Source organism: Scyliorhinus torazame, chromosome 3, assembly GCF_047496885.1.
Source record: "Scyliorhinus torazame isolate Kashiwa2021f chromosome 3, sScyTor2.1, whole genome shotgun sequence".
Classification (NCBI taxonomy): Eukaryota; Metazoa; Chordata; class Chondrichthyes; order Carcharhiniformes; family Scyliorhinidae; genus Scyliorhinus; species Scyliorhinus torazame.
Genome location: NC_092709.1, coordinates 283,197,180 through 283,217,372, shown reverse-complemented (window position 1 = coordinate 283,217,372; position 20,193 = coordinate 283,197,180). Strand labels below are relative to the sequence as shown.

General features: G+C 42.0%; 1 protein-coding gene across 1 annotated transcript in view; it reads right to left on the bottom strand.

The window, feature by feature from the left end:
* Positions 1–183: 183 nt before the first annotated feature.
* Positions 184–20,193, bottom strand: part of lman1 (lectin, mannose-binding, 1) — a 68,485-nt gene continuing 48,475 nt past the window's right edge. Inside the window, exons 11-13 of the mRNA XM_072497326.1 lie at positions 5,419–5,563; positions 2,927–3,048; positions 184–1,667 (exon numbers count right to left, since the gene is read on the bottom strand). Coding sequence (XP_072353427.1) covers positions 1,631–1,667; positions 2,927–3,048; positions 5,419–5,563 — 304 coding nt within the window. The 3' untranslated portion in view covers positions 184–1,630. The remainder of the gene's footprint in view (positions 1,668–2,926; positions 3,049–5,418; positions 5,564–20,193) is intronic.

The following is a 20,193-nucleotide window of genomic DNA, read 5'->3' as shown; positions in this document are numbered from 1 at the left end:
CTTTTATTTCTTCTAACTCTTTCTGAATGACAGTTCTCTCCACAGGTGCTGTTTGACCCGCTGAGTATTTCCAGCAAGTTCTTCTTTTTTATTTCAGATTTCCAGCATCTGCACTTACCAATAACTTTAGTTCATGTAATGATTTGTTTTAATGGTGTTAAATGTAGACATCTGTGGAACACATTTATTCTTCAGATAATTGGTTGAATAATTTATTGCTCTGTTATTGTCATAACAATTAGTAAAGATACTTGTATTTTAAAAGACTCTAATTATAGAAAGGAAGACACACAGGTCATAATGTTGGGAAAGGTGTTGAAAGCAGGTGACGCTACAGTAAATCTGAATTTCAAAATGGTGTAGGTAGAGGGCAGAGGAAGGTGACATAGGACAACATAGCTAAGTTTCAGAAGAAATGAGGAGAGGAAAGTTCAAAGAAGCACTAACTACATGGACTAGAAACAAAGGCTGAAATAGACATGTGGGAGTCCAGATAAGGAGAGATCATAGAATTTACAGTGCAGGAGGCCATACGACCCATCGAGTCTGCACCAGCATTTGGAAAGAGCACCCTACTTAAGCCCCTGCCTCCACCCCACCCCCATAACCCTACTTAACCTTTTTGGACACCAACGGCAATTTAGCACAGCCAATCCACCCAACCTGCATATCTTTGGACTGTGGGAGGAAACCGGAGCACCCGGAGGAAACCTACAGGGAGAATTTTGGTATCTTTTATTGTTTAAATATCTGAATGTATTCTCAACTGTTTTTTTTTTCCTGTGACCCATCTAGAAGGGACAGAAAGTGGTGTAAGAAATAGCTCCCTATCCCCCAATATGGGAGCTGTATTCAATTCCAAAATGTTTAGGCTTTATAAAGCACTGAATTGTTGAGAGGAAAACATTTGACAAACACAAGAAAAGGAAATCAATTTTGAAGCCACCAACAATGCAAATGTAAACTATCCATTAAGGGCAAAGGATCAGATAAGAATAATCTGTAGATAATTTTTTTAAAAAAATGTTTTTATAAAGTCTTAAGTTTAATTTTCTCCCCACCCCGAAAGCACAACTTTATAGTGAAGGGCAAGAAAAACATTCTAGATTGAAGAAAAACTACAGGGAAAAAGATCAGACCAGACATGGTCATAAAATAGGTGCTTTTACAAGATGCTAACTGTGAAACAAAAAAAATCAAGGCACAGACAGTGAAGCAATAATTGTAAAATCAAATGATGCTTTTTGGCACCTTAGCATTTCTATTCAGTGCTTTCAACTCATCTGAGGAATCTCCAAAATGAACACAAATCGGCATCTTAATTATTGCTTTTTTTCCTAGAAAGTGTACGCTTCCTCAATATAAACATCTATTTAATTCTTCTGTAGCTTCACAATTCCACAATGCAGAAATGAAAAAAAAATTGCTGTCCACAGCTTCATCTTTAGCTGTAGAAAAATAATTCATATGCCCAAAATAGCCTTTACAATTCTCAAAATGAATATACCACAATAACTTAAGTTTGTTGAAAAATATTTTTTTTTTTTTATATAAAAAAAAGTCCATCATTTACAGTTTTCCTTTGTTTCATTCCAGGACACTAACAAAGTAAAAACTAAGAACAATTACATCAAAAGAACTTCTTTGCAGCTGCTTCTTGCTGGCTCCTGTGAAACAAAAGAATTATTAATGTTTGAAAAATGTGATCACACAGATTACAAAATTGTACTATACAAGGTGGAGGGAAGTTCCCAAAGGCTGCAGAAAGTGGGGTGGGGGACTGACTGAAGAATAACAGTTTTAAAACGAGTGAGATTTTTTGCTAAGTTTAACATTTAAAATTGGGGCAATTCATGATTTTCATTCAATCTTCTATTTAAGTTGAATACCATGAAGAATGAATTGTAGTGCAATATTCTTTTCTCAAGAGTTCCTATCATATAAACCAAAGTATTGCAACTAAAGCAGTTTGCGATGCTGGTGGGTCCTTCATTAAAGTTCGCTTTTGCTGCGGTCCACAATAAAAGCGAGAGCCACGTCAATTGATCTCTTGAAGACTTATTCAAAGAATTAATCATGATGTAATTACAAAAGGCAATAAAAATCAGTCGTAATATCTCAAGAGTATCTATGTAAAAAGGTTTTGGTGTTAATTTTGATTTTCAAATTTGTGGTATTCTGAAGGAAAAGAAAAGGAGGGGGCACAAGCCGAGAGCAGCAGTTTTGCCAGTTATTTTAACAGTAAGAAGTGTAGTATTCTTGAAAATAGTGGCAGTGAACAAAGTCCATGATATAGTAATCATAAATGGATGTTGGATGAAGCATGCTTTACAAGATAATGCATTCCTATTCTGAACATTAATGTTAATCTGGATTTCACCTCATTTCCTACAAATTATCAGTCCAGTCCATCGATAGGCTTATCATGAGTTATCGTTACTGCGTAATTGTTGGTGACCCTCTTGAAATTACTTGGCAAGCCACATAGTTAAAGGACAACTAGGGATTGACAACCAATGCTGGCCTTGCCAGCGATGCCAACGCCCCATAAAAAGAATTTTTAAAAACTATATACCAGGTATTTACAGAAAATAATTTCTCTGGGTTTGACAAAGGAAAGCATGAACTGCCAGTAAAATTCACACAAGATTAATTGAATAAGTATATCATTAAGATTTTAGTAACAGCAAGCATGCAAAGTAATTTAGTACATCAGGGGATCATGTTCTTTCATAGGAATTGGACTAATAGCGAACTTCCCAGCATTTAACCAAAAAAGAAATGCTAGTGAATGTAGCATATCAACACCTTCCGACAGTTTGCACAGCATTAAAATTAACATTGGAAATTAGATTCACCATTTAAATTCTTAAAAGGCTGACAAAGTAAATATAAAAATCTACTTTACCAATAAAAGTTTACTTACCGATACATGATATAACCAATAAACAATACGGTTTGAACTGCCACAAACATGAAGAAATGAGTTGTAGACAAACATGATGGGAACGGAGGCAATTCTGGACATTTAGGTTTTTCAATGTTTATCTGTTAAAGATAACAAGAAAGACATCAACAATAAGCCTCAAATAAACACTAGCATTAGTTAATGCAGTGAAACCATGCCCTCAAGATTGCCTCTAAAAAGCACAAACCCACCTGCAGAGAACATATTTGTCTGGACGAACACACATTGGCTGATGTAGAACAGTTCATAGAATCACAGAATCCCTACTGTGCAGTAGGAAGCCAATCGGCCCATAGAATCTGCACGGACCCTTTGAAAGAGACCCGACCTAGGCCCACTCCCCTGTCCTATCCTCATAACCCTACCTAACCTTTTGGACACTAAAGGTAATTTAGTACAGCCAATCCACGTAACCTACATATCTTTGGACTGTGGGAGGGATCTGGAGCACCCAGGGGAAACCTACGCAGACACGGGGAGAACGTGCAAACTCCACACAGTAACCCAAGACTGGAATTGAATCCGGGTCCCAGGTGCTGTGAGGCAGCAGTGCTAACCGCTGTGCCACCCTGTTGCCTGTGCATTTTATATTGTGCCCACTCGATCAAGCCATTCCCTATTAAAGACACAAACTTACTGCTGCACAGTAGAACATTCAGGATCCAGAAATGTTATAGCTCCTGCATCATCTTACACAAGATTTCCCAGAAGGGCTGACAGCTCAGTAGGATTGTTTGGACAAACCTTCCCAAGGAATCTATGTAAAAAAGATGAGCACGCACATATAGGTAAAATGGGGCAGGGGGAAAACGGCAAGGGAATCCCCATACATGACCAAGACTTGTGCATATGCTGTGCTCCAGGAGGTCAGACTGAAAGAAAGGTATTGAACACTGAGCCATCATTAACTGCTCTTGATCTGCAGATCTGCTAAGCAATTGCAGCATTTCCGGCTTTTATTTCAGCTTCCCAGCATCTGCAGCATTTTGCATTTTGATGGTGATTGTTTTAGAGTCAAGTGGTAGTAGTACATGAAGTCGAGGAGTTTAGCACAGGGCTAAATCGCTGGCTTTGAAAGCAGACCAAGGCAGGCCAGCACCACGGTTCAATTCCCGTAACAGCCTCCCCGAACAGGCGCCGGAATGTGGCGACTAGGGGCTTTTCACAGTAACTTCATTTGAAGCCTACTTGTGACAATAAGCGATTTTCATTTTTCATTTCATTTCTTGCTCAAGATTGTGAAATCATATCCTTAAGATATCTCCCTGCCCAGAAGAGGAGACAGGCTCACAAGGTGCCAAAACACATGCAGGGATGCAAACGGACATTAACGTACGCAGAACACTACTTTTCATTGTACCACGGTACACATGACAATAAATCTAAATCTAATGTAATATAATAAAGGTTGGCTGTGAAGTGAGGGAAACAAACACTTCACAGAATCCTTACAGAATCATAGAATCCATAGAGTGCTGAAGGAGGCCAGTCGGCCCATCGAATTTGCACTGAACCTCTGAAAGAGCACTCCACTCAGATTCACTCCTCACCCTGCCATATCCCCGTAACCTAACCTATGCATCTTTGGACACCAAGGGCAATTTGGCATGGCCAATCCATCCAACTTGCACATCTTTGGACTTTGGGAGGAAACCGGAGCACCCAGAGGAAACCCATGCAGACACAGAGAACGTGCAAACCCCACACAGGCAGCCAAGGCTGGAATTGAACCCAGGTATCTGGCGCTGTGAGGCAGTAGTGCTACCGTTCCACAAATCACTTATTCAACTCAAATCCAGAGAACAATGATGCTTTACCTAAACTTAAATGTATAACAGAAATGTGATATTTGGCTGGAAACTGTATTGTGCAGCTAATTTACCACAATCAAAAAGGCAAAGAATACACAAAAATTTTTTGTGACTTTACAACTTACTGGAATTGACCAAATTTGGACATTTAAATTGTACTGAGCCAGTAAGCAATGTTTAAGAGTTCTATATTGTTAAAATTGCTACTACACTTAGCCCTGCTGCCTCACGGCGCCGAGGTCCCAGGTTCGATCCCGGCTCTGGGTCACTGACGTGTGGAGGTTGCACATTCTCCGTGTTTGCGTGGGTTTCACCCCCACAACCCAAAGATGTGCAGGGTAGGTGAATTGGCCACGCTAAGTTGCCCCTTAATTGGGAAAAATCAATTGGGTATTCTAAATTTTTTTAAATTGCCACTACACAACAGAATAAAATATTTGTAAGTCCATGTTCTCTCCATTTTACCCAAGATTGGATTTTCTGAACTTCTTTATGACAAATAGAAGTGGTCGACATACTATACAGCCGTTTTCTTTCAGTACAGTATAAAGAGAAAATTCCTCAAATAACGATCATTCGGGGCATGGAAAATCCCAAGATTCTAAAATTTAAGACATTAGATTTAATAGGAACACTTACATTTTTCTGTACTAATGCTGCAAGATCTCTTTTAACAGTATGAAGGTTTTCTTTTATGTCATTGAAATGTTGAATTGTTTCATAACCACCAGTTGCACCACCTGGAAGCTGAGCTGCTTGATTCAGGGCATTAGTTACGGAATTCCTATTAAAAATTACAATATACAAATCCCAGTAAGAATATTTAAAGATATCTACCACATTTAATAATCTGTTCAGAACTGCAAAGATTATATAGTGCTGATGAAAGGTCATCAATGACCTTAAATGTTAACACTGTTCCTCTCCACAGATGTTGCTTTATCTGCTGAGGATTTACAGCATTCTTTGCTATAAGATTCCGAAAAAAACATGTTCCACACCCCAGAGCATCCCACAGCACTTTCCAGACAAAGAAACACTTCTGATGTGTAGTCACTGACACAAAGGAGGAAACTCGGCAAACAACATGTACACTTGGTTCCACAAACAGTAATTTTAAAAATCAAACAGTAATAAAATAAATCAATGATCAAATCAATTGTTTCAGATGTTGGCCAAGGATAACTATTGACAAATAACTTGGAATCTCTTACACCCACCCACCCAAGGAAGCAGATGGAGTCTCCATTGAAGATCTCAGCTAAAAATAAAACTGAACTTCAGATAGTGCAGTACTAATGATAATAATCTTTACTGTCACAAGTAGGCTTACATTAACACTGCAATGAAGTTACTGTGAAAAGCCCCTAATCACCACATTCCGGCGTCGGTTCGGGTATACAGAGGGAGAATTCAGATTGTCCAATTCACTTAACAATACGTCTTTTGGGACATGTGGGAGGAAACCGGAGCACTTGGAGGAAACCCACGCAGACACGGGGAGAATGTGCAGACTCCACACAGACAGTGGCCCTGGGACCATGGTGTGTGGAGCAACCATGCCGCCCAGTCTGTACTACAATGTACTAGTCTGTACTACAATGATCTGGTGTTAAGTCTCTGGAACGGGGCCTGAATTCTCAACCTTCTGATTTAGGCACGATTATATCACGACCACTCAATGCAGGTTGGGAAATGTCACCAATCTTTGTAATTTATGACACTTCTGGCCCACCTTGATCAGATTGTCCCATGCAGTAGATTGCTACAGATTTCATCAATGCTGGCCTTCTTAGGGATGTTGTTTATGCATTCAGAAATACAATTTTAAAATTCATTTTTATGGGATGTGGTCTGGCTAATTGCCTTTTATGGTAGTGGTGGGCTGCGGTCACCCACTGCAGCCCATGTGGCGTAGGTGCACCCATGGTGCTTTTAGGGAGAGAGCGTTCCAAGATTTTGACTAGGCGACAATGAAGAACTGAGAAATTAAACAATTGCGAAAGGAGTCACTCCCAGACAACTCCTAGAGACTGGAAAACAGTCTCATCCAGTCACTGTAGAAATTTTAATCACAAAAGTCCAATTGAGGTGACAATCCTTCAAGATTGCTGCTTCAGTGCTTTTTGTTTAAGTAGAGGAACACATCCATCCATATCTTAATTTAACAATAATTTTAAAATATAGCTCGAAGCAAATGGTAATTTGTTTTACAGCTAAGGTGAGCTCTTTGCTTTAAAAGTTGGACAGCCCCAAAAACTCCAGCAGCTCCAATTGAAGCAAACATGGTTATCGGGCAGTACAAGAATACAGATTATGTTAAAACAAGATGAACTGTCTGGTTACATTGCAGTGTTGATTCTTAAGAGTTGACAGTAATTTAATGAGTATTAGAAAATAAAACAGAAAGGCACGCAAAAGTACACAATACTTCTTCTCTTCCACTTAAGGGAACAAACGCTTCCAAATTCATTACATTTTTTTAATACAATGTAACTTTATGGAATAAGTAATTTTAAGAAACAAAAGCCATTGAGATTGTGCAATGCCTCTTCACTGTTCCAAAGTAGATTAAAATGAAAGCTAGAGGCATTTTTATTGGGCCTTTAATCCCTGTCTGTTAACATAATACACAATCATGAATTTGATTTTCAAACCATCCCTCAGTTAATCTGCCTGAAACCATACATTTCATTCAAATTGGGTCCTCAAATCTCTACTCACTTTGTCAAATAGCAATAGTAGCGCAAAGAGGAGAAAATAATCTTCTGTGGTAGTAAATAGCAAATGTGCACAGGCATATATTTCACTTTACAGCTATCAAGGATTCAGTTATTTTATGTTTCAATGTCATTATAAAACGGGTACAGCTGCAAAAATTGAACACTTCTATAAAGAAAGAAAAAGGTGCTAAAATATTTGAACTTAAACTAATGCAGAATTTAGTGAGAGGGAAAAATGATGAAGAAAAGTACTTAAACATACATCGAGAGCATTAGAACAAGATATGCTTGACATTTTAAAAAACTGTGGTAAACCTTTATTTACAATATAGATTTGAAATCACAGTTTCAATCAACATTCCTTTTGCTTTGTACTCTATTGTTCTAGCACTCTGAAAGAATGGGCTAAATTGCATTGTTGACAACCAAAGTCAATCTTTCATGGGTATCTGGAGTTTCCTCAAGGTTGTGAGCTGCCTTCTTGGATGCAACAGAGCAGCTAATAGAAAACCATATTTTTGGGAGTTACATACAGGCCATACTGTAATGACATCAGTGAACCAGATGCGCTTTTCATGAAAATCTATTGTCATTGTCACCATTACTAATATTAGCTTTATTCCAGATTTATATATTTAATTACATTCCCCAGCTGCTGGAATCCTGGCTCTGAGTCTTTGCTTCAGGTGCCTGGATTATTAGTCCAGTAACAGAGGTTATGTTACTACACCCCATTACTCTCAGTGAAAAAGCCCATACAAAGTCTATGGGCAAGTGCAATAATGCAGATGGCATTCACTTCTGATTTCATCACTTTAAGGAACAAATAATTTACTTATTTTCCAAATTCAAATGATTAGATTGAAGCTTTACAGCCATTCCGTGGATTTCATAGAATTTACAGTGCAGAAGGAGGCCATTCGGCCCATCGAGTCTGCACCAGCACTTGGAAAGAGCAACCCGACCTACCTGGAGATGGAAGAAAGAAAAATCCACGTGGAGGCCCGACCAGGCCTACTTCAAGACCCGACCCCAGGAGCACCCAGGGAGGGAACAGACCACAGGACTCAACCCAACCTGCCACAGGAAGCCCCTGCCCAGGACCCCTGAAATGGCGGAGACCCCGCGCGAGGACCCGAACGCGCTGCAAGGTATTCATGTGCCCGCAGAATGCCAGGACCCATCCGGATTGCAAACATGCCCTCCCAGCAACCCCTCTATCTCAACCAGCGCCCAGGACCCTGCCAGACACGACCCTGGAAACGTAACCAGCGCCCAGGTCCCCGCCAGCGCCCTGGACCCCGGCAGACGCAACCACCCCCCTTCCACAAGGTCAAACTTCTCCCATTGGATCCCAGGATCATCCAGCCGCTGCCGCTGACCGAGGAAAACGTGGTGGTCTGCAGGTTAGACTGAAGCAACGCGGTTTCAAGACCCCTCTCCCCAACATACTCCTGGCAAACGTCCACGCGATCGGAAACAAGCTGGATGAACTTAACGCCAGACTTACCTCTCAGAGGGAAGTAAGCACGGTAGCATAGTGGTAGGGGCAGCACGGTAGCATAGTGGATAGCACAATTGCTTCACAGCTCCAGGGTCCCAGGTTCGATTCCCGGCTTGGGTCACTGTCTGTGCGGAGTCTGCACGTCCTCCCAGTGTGTGCGTGGGTTTCCTCCGGGTGCTCCGGTTTCCTCCCACAGTCCAAAGATGTGCAGGTTAGGTGGATTGGCCATGTTAAATTGTCCTTAGTGTCCAAAATTGCCCTTAGTGTTGAGTGGGGTTACTGGGTTATGGGGATAGGGTGGAGGTGTGGGCTTGGGTAGGGTGCTCTTTCCAAGAGCCGGTGCAGACTCGATGGGCCGAATGGCCTCCTTCTGCACTGTAAATTCTATGAAATAAGAAGACTACCGTTTCTTCTTTAAGAGACTGCTGTGTGCTCTGTTTCACAGAGACATGGCTCACGCCTGCCGCACCGGACTGTGCCATACACCCTGAAGGCTTCTCAATTCACCGGGTGGACTGCACCGCGTCATCAGGCAAAGCGAAAGGTGGAGGGGTGCGCCTCCTCATCAACTCCTCCTGGTGCTTGGATGTGGCGACCCTGGCGATCAACTGCTCCCCGGACCTGGAATACCTGACCGTGAAGTGCCGCCCATACTATCTTCCACGAGTTCACTTCAGTCATTATTACAGCGGTCTACATCCCACCCCAGGCAGAAGTAAGGAAGGCCCTGGACAAACTGTACACAGTTATAAACAACTACGAAACAGAACACCCGGAGGCTTTGTTCATCGTGGCCGGAGACTTCAACAAGGCCAACCTCAAGAGTGTACTGCCAAAATGCCACCAGCACATCTTCTGTCCCACCAGGGGCGACAACACTCTTGACCACTGCTACCCAAAAATCAAGGGAGCCTACCGTTCCGTCCCCCGACAGCACTTTGGGAAATCAGACCATAAGACGGTGCTCCTTCTCCCAGCATACAAGCAGAAACTCAAGCGGGAGAATCCAGCAAAGAAGGTTGTGCAGTGCTGATCCAAGGAAACAGAAGAGCTCTTACGCGACTGCTTAGAGACAGTGGACTAGTCCATATTTAAGAACTCAGCGACCAACTTAAATGAGTATGCCACCACCGTCACAGACTTCATCAGCAAATGAGTGGACGACTGCGTGCCAAAGAAAGCAGTATGTACGTTCCCCAACCGGAAACCATGGCTCAATCACGAGATTGATTCCCTACTGAAGGACAGATCTGAGGCGTTCAAGTCAGACAACCCTGACCTACGCAAGAAATCCATGTACGACCTCTGCAAAGCCATCCGAGATGCCAAGAGAGAATATCAAACCAAGCTAGAGTCACAGACTCTCGGCGATTGTGGCAAGGACTAAACAACATAACGGGCTACAAAGCGAAGCCGAGCAGCATCTCCGGCAGCAGCGCACCCCTCCCCGATGAACTCAATGCATTCTATGCTCGGTTCGAGCAGATAACCAACAATCTGCTGTCGAGTGCCCCAGCAGGCCATAACTCACCCATACCCACCATCACAGCTTCTGAAGTCAGATCGGCTTTTCTGAAAGTGAACCCTCGGAAGGCGACGGGCCCAGACGGTATCCCTGGTCAGAGCCTGCGCGGACCAGCTAGCAGAGGTATTCGCGGACATCTTTAACCTGTCCCTACTCCACTCCGAGGTCCCCACCTGCTTCAAGAAGATCACCATTATACCGGTGCCAAAGAAGAACCAGGCAACGTGCCTCAATGACTACCGTCCGGTGGCCCTGACTTCAGTCGTTATGAAGTGCTTCGAGAGGTTGATCTTGAAGCGCATCACCTCCATACTCTCAGAACGCCTTGATCCACTGCAATTCACATACCACCGCAACTGGTCCACAGCAGACGCCATTTCCCTGGCCCTAGACTCATCACTAGAGCATCTCGACAACAAGGACTCCTACATCAGGCTCCTATTTATTGACTACAGCTCCGCCTTCAACACCATATTCCCAGCCAAGCTCATATCAAAGCTCCAAAACCTAGGACTTGGCTCCCCACTCTGCAACTGGATTCTCGATTTTCTGACCAACAGACCACAATCAGTAAGAATGAACAACACCTCTTCCACAATAGTCCTCAATACCGGCCCCCCGCAAGGCTGCGTGCTTAGCCCCCTACTCTACTCCCTGTACACACACGACTGCGTGGCAAAATTTGGTTCCAACTCCATCTACAGGTTTGCTGACGATACGACCATAGTGGGCCGGATCTCGAATAACGACGAGTCAGAATACAGGAGGGAGATAGAGAACCTAGTGGAGTGGTGCAGCGACAACAATCTCTCCCTCAATGCCAGCAAAACTAAAGAGCTGGTCATTGACGTCAGGAAGCAAAGTACTGTACACACCCCTGTCAGCATCAACAGGGCCGAGGTGGAGATGGTTAGCAGTTTCAAATTCCTAGGGGTGCACATCTCCAAAAATCTGTCCTGGTCCACCCACGTCGACGCTACCACCTAGAAAGTACAACAGTGCCTATACTTCCTCAGGAAACGAAGGAAATTCGGCATGTCGACATTAACCCTTACCAACTTTTACAGATGCACCATAGAAAGCATCCTATCTGGCTGCATCACAGCCTGGTATGGCAACTGCTTGGCCCAGGGCTGCAAGAAACTTCAGAGAGTCGTGAACACTGCCCAGTCCATCACACAAACCTGCCTCGCACCATTAACTCCATTTACACCTCCTGCTGCCTGGGGAAAGCGGGCAGCATAATCAAAGACCCATCCCACCTGGCTTACTCACTCTTCCAACTTCTTCCATTAGGCAGGAGATACAGATGTCTGAGACAAAGCACGAACAGACTCAAAAACAGCTTCTTCCCCACTGTTACCAGACTCCTAAATGACCCTCTTATGGACTGACCTCATTAACACTACACCCTGTGTATGCTTCATCCGATGCCAGTGCTTATGTAGTTACATTGTATACCTTGTGTTGTCCTATTACATATTTTCTTTTATTCCCTTTTCTTCCCATGTACTTAATAATCTGTTGAGCTGCTCGCAGAAAAATACTTTTCACTGTACCTTAGTACACGCGACAATAAACAAATCCAATCCAATCCAATCCAGATCTCCCACTCAAGACAGTTGTAGTCATATCATTGTGAAACAATTGCAGGATTGTGAAGAAACTCCTTGGACATCCAAATAGTTGCAGCACAATCCACAGAGTCTCACAATTTACCGAGTCAAATACAAAGAGTTCCTGGTGTGGTTCTTACATTTCCCTTGGACTTGTCTTACAAGGATCCTATCAAGGTTCCTCTGGATAGCCTAAAACCACACTGCAGGGGTGCAGAAAATCTGAGAATTTCTACAGCCACTGGAAGTAGGCTATTCAGGAGAGTCAGATCTTTCCCTGCTATGGAGGAGGGGAAAAAGTTGATACATTTTTAACTCCATTCTGGAAGATAATTACATTTGTTGCATTCCTGAAGTTGTGAAGGGGAGAAGTTATTATTCTTCCTAAATCAGTGGGACGTTTTTTTATTTTATCCTTTCATGACATCTTGTCTATTATTGGCAAAGGCAACAGTTGTTGCCCATCCCCTAATATCCCTTGAACAGAAAAGTTTGTTAGATCATTTCAGAGTCAATGACAGATCTGGAGTCACATATAGGCCATTGCAGTGAATGACTATGATCCAATGAGCAGGTAAGTATTTCCTTCCGAAAGAACCTTGCTGAACCAGTAAGGGTTTTACAACAATCATCATGGTCACCATCACACTGGTGTTATAATCCAGATTTATGAATTGATTTGAAATCCATGTGGTTGGATTTGAACCTATGTCCCTGGAACATTAGCCTGGGCCTCTGGGTTACATCGTCCAGTGATATTACCACTACACCGTCATCACTATGTGCAGAGTGGTGATGTGAACAATTTGAAGACCTCAGCTAGAATACCACAGGCTTGTTTTTCATCTGTTTGTTTGATATTTCAGTTCACCCATGATTCTACTAATCAGCTGCCACTGTAGGTTCAAAGTATAGGGGTAGTTGTTGAAAATGTTCTTCACAGGAGGTGAAACACCACCCTGAGACAGTAAGTAGTTTTACAACACCAGGTTAAAGTAAACAGGTTTGTTTCGAATCACTAGCTTTTGGAGTGCAGCTCCTTCCTCAGGTGAATCATGTTCGGAAAACAAAAGGTAATTTTAAGGGATTTATATTTATATTGGTAAACATTAGAAATAAAGAAAGAGCAAATTACTGCAAGGCTGAAACAAAAACAAAATGCCAGCAGGTTTGACAGCATCCACGGAGACAGAGTTTACGCCAAAATTGAGAGAGAACCGGAAATAGGATAAGATTTATACTGTAGTGGGGACGGGGGGGTAGTGGGCTGGATAGAGGGCCAGTGATGGGCGGAGACTAGGGAGAGATTAATAAAGATATTGTAGACAAAAAAACAAAGGGATGTAAATGGCGGTGATAACATTTAAGAAGGTTGCTGATAGTGGCACATTAATATATCAGATGCATTAATGGCAGAACAAAGGTAAGCAGTATGTCAAAGCACAACCTGGAACAGGGAACAGAAGGCCCTAGGTGGAGGGGAAAAGGTGGTAAAGGAAAAACAGATCAATGGAAGAAATGAAAATAAATTGATAGAAATAAACATGGGTGAAGGTGGAGGAGAGAGTTCACAGTCTGAAGTTGTCGAACACAAGTGTGGAAGGCTGTATCGTGCTTAAATTAAAAGCGGTGCTGTTTCTCCAGTTTGCATTGGGTAGAAATAAGATATAATTTTAAGTTGGTATAAGGGTAAAAGCTACAGTTAGATTCATGCTAGACAAAGGTGTTTTGTATATGCAAGAGTTGATTTCAATTTCAACGGTGCTTCTATTGTGTTTAGGAGGGGATTACAATGTGAACAGTTAAGAAAATAGTAGAAGCATATGGCCGCTACTTAGCAACCATGGAGGCCCTTTTAAGGTAGAAAGGTTTTTGAGTTTAGTTTTCAGTTGAATTTGTTAGTAGTTAGAAACAGGACACCAGGGAGTGAACATCTCTTAACTCTGCAGATGCCTTGTCCTATCCAGGATCCCTTATCCTACCCAGTCTTTCTTCTGGCAAAGCTGCAGACTCCCCAAGGAACCAGATACAGTCCAAATAAATAGGGAATTGTAACATAAAGAATGTCTTAGGTTATGCATGAAGGCTCCACCTTCTCAACCTTGCCCTTCGCCTGAGATGTGGTGATCCTCAGGTTAAATCACCACCGCCAGCCCTCCCCCTCAAAGCAGAGTATGGTCATCTGGGACTATAGTGACTACCTCTGCAAGACTGAAGTTAAGAAAACAGAGACCAAGGTATTGTTCAGGAGAATTGAAGGGAGATCAAACAAGGTGTTGTGAGTGAAAGAGACAGCTGTAGTAACCAGAGTTAAGAGTGGGAGAGCAGACTTCAGAGGTAAATCAAAAAAGTGAGTGTCCATTTTGAGCCAGGGTAGAAAAATGTAATTGTGAACAGTGTGGAAAGCAGTCAAGACGCAGAAATCATGAATGGGGGAGGGGGGGGGTTAAAGCATGAATACCGGATTTGTTGTTAGGAACAAGTGAAATGGAAACTTTGTTTGAAAGAGTAATTTGGAAAACTTTAACTGGGATTTGGAATGCAAAGCGCTGATGAAAAGCATTGTTGTGAATGAAGTTTTTAAAGTGTGTCTTTTTGGGAGTGGAGTTTGGAAACTCTCATGCGACAATCATCAGGGGGGATTCCGAGGAGAACTCCACAGATATTCACTTGGGCTGAGTGTGTATTTGACCACAGCCAATCTGTGTGCTTATAGGGACTGCGGTTCATGACACCATTGTAGCTTATGATGTATATTGTACCCCATGTTAATCTTAAACTCTGTATTTGTTAATCGAAGGTGGGGAAGTAAGAAGAATAATGGAGCATAATCCACTCTTTCATGTTTATTATTTTTTCTTGTTAAAACTAGTTAGTAGTCCTGTAACTTTGTTCCTCTACATTTCCCCCCAAAAAAGTAAAAGTTAGTCTTTTGAGCCAGGGTTTCATTCAGGGATCTTCCCATCCAGTTTTAACACCAACCGGATTGCAACTAAAGTCTGCACAATGTTGGATCTCTTGGGTCTCCTCGTCCCAAGTGTCATTTATCTTCCGGATTTGTACTTGGGTACAGCTTTGAGCTGTTGGAATGCTGCTGCCTTGATATTTGATCGTGTTGTTCTGCCAGGCAATGAGTTTACTTATGTTCGAGGAGTTTATATAATAATAATAATTTTTATTAGTGTCACAAGTAGGCTTACATTATAACTGCAATGAAGTTGCTGTGAAAATCCTCGAGTCACCACACTCCGCCGCCTGTTCGGGGACACAGAGGGCGAATTCAGAATGTCCAAGTTACCTAACAAGCACGTCTTTCGGGACTTGTGGGAGGAAACCCACGCAGACACAGGGAGAACGTGCAGACGCCGCACAGACAGTGACTCAAGCCGGGAATCGAACCTGGGATCCTGTCGCTGTGAAGCAACAGTGCTAACCATTGTGCTACCACAGTTCTATATTGTTTTTGTTGAACATATTTTGGTGATGACAATGCTCAAACCTAATGGTCTGAGCACAGCAGACCAGCACCAGCGAACTTTATATGATCCCACTGTTCTGGGAAAGAGTTGAATGTGTGAAGATTTTCCAGATTGGTTGTGAACTACAATTCTACAATTAGAATTCCTCTCTTCATCATGCTGATGTAAGGCCAAAGACACTGAGCTGAGGTTTTTGAACTGCATGACATCATGGTGCTAGATGAATGCTCATTACTGATCAAACAAGTCTATGATCTGTCCAGCAGGCATCAGTGGTCCACATGGATCAGACATCATTTCGATCTTTGACCCGAACAATTATATAATTCGGGAGATGCCAATGTTTTGATCTAGTGAGCCAGTACGCGCTTTTGTGCCTGCACCTATGCCTGGGTTCACCCATGACCTCGATTCTGAGAATTTTTAAGTGCAAACTGAGCAGGCAAGTTATCAAATTTTACCTATGGCTTTATTTAAAACAGGACAGAAATAGATGGTGCTATTTCACAAAAGGGAGAGCAACAATGAGAACACCTAGCTGCTTTCAAGTACTATCCTGTAGCCATTTCCTGCATACATTTTTAACTCAGCTGGTGAGAGGACACCTACAGGAGAAAAAAGTAGAGAGTCATTTTTTTTTTTTTAAAGTGGAAAGCAGAATTTCCTGAAATAATTAATGATTCAAGCTGATTTTAAAAAGTCAGCAAAATTATGTTCTGGATAGATGTTGAAAGCACAATTCTAATTTCTGGCGTGAAGAGGATATTACATGTTAATAAATGGGCATCTTATACATAGCATCTTACAAAAGAGATGACAAGGAATTAAATTGTTAAGATCAAACATACAACAAAATTAAAAAAGACATGTCTGAAATTAAACCTCAAACCTCTTGGACAAAGAAAAAAGTTATAATTTGGGAGTATGACAGATGACATTTTTTCTAATCCTTCTGATAGATCAGAGATCACTATTTAATAAAGAGTTGATGTTGCCTTCAAAATTGCAACTTGTTCTAGATATTTTTGGTGTTCTGATTAAAGTGGTTAATATTGCTCATACATTGAACAAGTAAATCCATTAGGAACCAAAACAAAGTTGCTCTCTTAAGACATAAAGATTCATGGCTGCAATTGTTGCTCATGTTTTATCTGAGATTTCTTTAATCCAGTTAAGTTTTGTGATCAGAGATGCCATCTCTGCAATGCACACACTGTACAACAAAAAGATGGAATGAGACAAGATGGTAATTGCAAGGAAATCTAATCTGATTTCTTCAAATAAAAATCAAGATTATTAAAATCAAAGTCTGTCGAATGGACAAGTAATACGGTTGTTGATTTGTCTAATCTATAATTTTCCAGAGATGATCATTTCTGCTCACCCGTCCCAACAATTCAATAACATCTAATGTACTGTTAAAAACAAAGGATTCTGTGACATGAAAAACGAAAGCTAACCAACTGGCCAAATACTGGCAATCTACCTGAACATCAGTTAATGCCCCATTTCAAAAAGGAAGTTGCTTTTGTAAAGCAACTTTCCACACCGAGCTGCACAAGCATAAATATTTTAAAGCAGTAGCATACTTTCTCCCAAAATGATCTGAGTGATTTAGAGAATGACAGAGAGAAGAAACTCCTGCACAAGTTGGGTCTGCATTCTCAGGTTGGCGGGTGTTTGGGACCATTCATTCTCAGAGTTGGCGGGGAATACTTCCCCACAGACTCAGACAGGCCCTCTGCCATTTCATGCTCAATTGAGCTGTGAGTGGATGGAAATCCCGCCTTGGGGAGCTCTTGGCTAATCAGATTGGCCAACAGCTCTCCAGGCACCATGCTGCAGTTTGCCGGAAAAGGTACTGCAGTGCCGTGCCAAAGACGGGACTGCATTTCAGTTATGTACCAGGGGCTTGAGGGGAAAGAAGAGATGATCTGCGTGGGGACAGGCCAGTGCTCCCAGATTCCGGTGGTGAAGGATGCCCCAATCTGAAGGGGCCTTCAGATTGCCTCCCAGAGAAAATGTATGACATATTGAGGCTGAGTGGGAAAAGGTCCAGAAGTGGCCATTAAGTAGGACTTGGGTGGGCTTCCCATCCATGGCCACCCCCATCCACCATTTAAAAAAAAAAAATCACAATTGGTCAGGATAAGCTGCATTCCAGAGGGAATCCATCCAGGCTATTTTATGCTCTCTTCCCCCCTCCTCCTGCCTCCGCACCTCAGAATCCACCCCAAAGCACAAAATCAACCTGCTGCCACATCTCAGCTCCTGAAGGACACAAAAATGTTTCCTTTTACTTTACTATTTACCACTCAAATTTAAGGGCAACCTTCAGGAATCCACTATAAAAAGGAAATGGATAGAATAAACAAAAAAGAACAACTTACAAGTACAAAGCTCCCATTTGCCTTCAAATTCTGTAAGTACATTTTAGAAAAAAAGAACTTTATCCCAATGTCTGTAGGAACAGAGAAAAATTTGAACTTTGTGCTGAAGAAACACACTTGAATAAGCTTTTGAATTCTATGCCTCTATTTATAAAACCCAGGATCATGTTTGCCTTATTAATCATTTTCTCAACCTGTCCTGCACATTCTATGATTTGTGCACATAAATGTCCATTTCTGCACAAACCTTAGCACTGCACTTTAAAATATGGTCTCCTCTCATTCTTCCAACCAAAAAATGTATCACTTCACAGTTCCCTGCATTAAATTTCCCAGATGCCATCCATTCCACCAGCCTGTACATATCCTTTTGCAGTTTAACGTCATCAACTTCATAATTCATAATACAATTGTGTGCAATGTGTAAAATTTTGAATTTATACCCCATACATCTAGGTCATTAATATAGATCATGAAAAGCAGTGGTCCTCATCAACCAGAGGAACACTACAGTACTTGAGACCCGAAAAATCAACCATTTGGGCTTCCTGTCACTTAGCCAACTTTGTATCTATGCTGTCATTATCTATTTTATTCCATGGTTTTTAACTTGAGTGCAACATAGCCTTGCCAACAAATGCTTTTTAGAAATCCATACAGACCACGGAATTTACATTACCCTCTTCAATTGTCTTCTTTATCTCAGAAAAGTTTTTTGGCTCTAGCAAATCCATGCTGGCTTTCCTAAATTAATCCACATTTGTCCAAGTGAATTAATTTGTTTTGGATTATCGTTTGCAAAAGCTTTACAAGTTTAAACTGATCGGCCTATAGTTGTTGGGTTTATCCTTGCAGCCTTTTTTTTGAACAAAGGTGTTACATGGGCAGCACGGTAGCATAGTGGTTAGCACAGTTGCTTCACAGCTCCAGGGTCCCAGGTTCGATTCCCAGCAGGGACACTGTCTGTGCGGAGTTTGCATGTTCTCCCAGTATGCGCGTGGGTTTCCTCCGGGTGCTCCAGTTTCCTCGCACAGTCCAAAGATGTGTGGGTTAGATGGATTGGCCATGCTAAATTGCCCTTAGTGTCCCAAAATGTTAAGTGGGGGTTGCTGGGATGGGGTGGATACGTGGGGTGCTCTTTGTAGGGGCCGGGTGGCCTCCTACTGCACTGTAAATTCTATGATATGATCTATGATTTGCAATCCTCCTATCTTTTGGCCCTGTGTCCAAGGAGAGTTGGAAAATGATGACCAGTACATGCACAATTTCTATCCTTACTTCCCTCACTATCCTCTGATACAACCCACTGTGTTCTGGTAACTTATCAATTGACTACAGATTGCCTTTGCAATATCTCTCTTTATGAACTGTTAGCCCATCCAATGTTTCAACAGACACTGGTTTTCCATGCAGACACGGAGAGAACATGCAAACTCTGCACAGACAGTGTCCCTGCCAGGAATCGAACCTGGGACCCTGGAGCTGTGAAGCAACTGTGCTAACCACTATGCTACCGTGCTGCCCATATAACACCTTTGTTCAAAAACGGCTGCAAGGATAAACCCAACTATAGGCCGATCAGTTTAAACTTGTAAAGCTTTTGCAAACGATAATCCAAAACAAATTAATTCACTTGGACAAATGTGGATTAATTTAGGAAAGCCAGCATGGATTTGCTAGAGCCAATTAACTTTTTCTGAGATGAAGAGGACAATTGAAGAGGGTAATGTAAATTCCGTGGCTGTCTGGATTTCTAAAAAGCATTTGTTGGCAAGGCTATGACTTTGCATCTGTCTTGATCAAGGAAGACTACGGTGCAAAGTATTCATTTAATACATCAGTCATGCCTTCTGCCTCCATAAGCCTTATGGTTCCCAGTTGGCCCCAGCCTTGCTCTTACTATCCTTCTAATAGTTGTATGCCTATAAAAAGGATTGGAAGTCATCTCAGGTTAGCTGTCAGTTCTTTCTCCTACTCTTTTTCACATCTCTGAACTTTTTATATCAGCTTGGTTCACTCTTTTATTACCAACCTGATTAATCTTCAGATGTAATGGTGACTTATTTAAGTCGAACCAAATAGATTCAGTCTTTTTCCCTCCATGACAAACGCCCCCCCCTCCCCCCACCCCCCCTCACTCTAGCACTAATATCCCTTTTAATCACTATGGCCACACC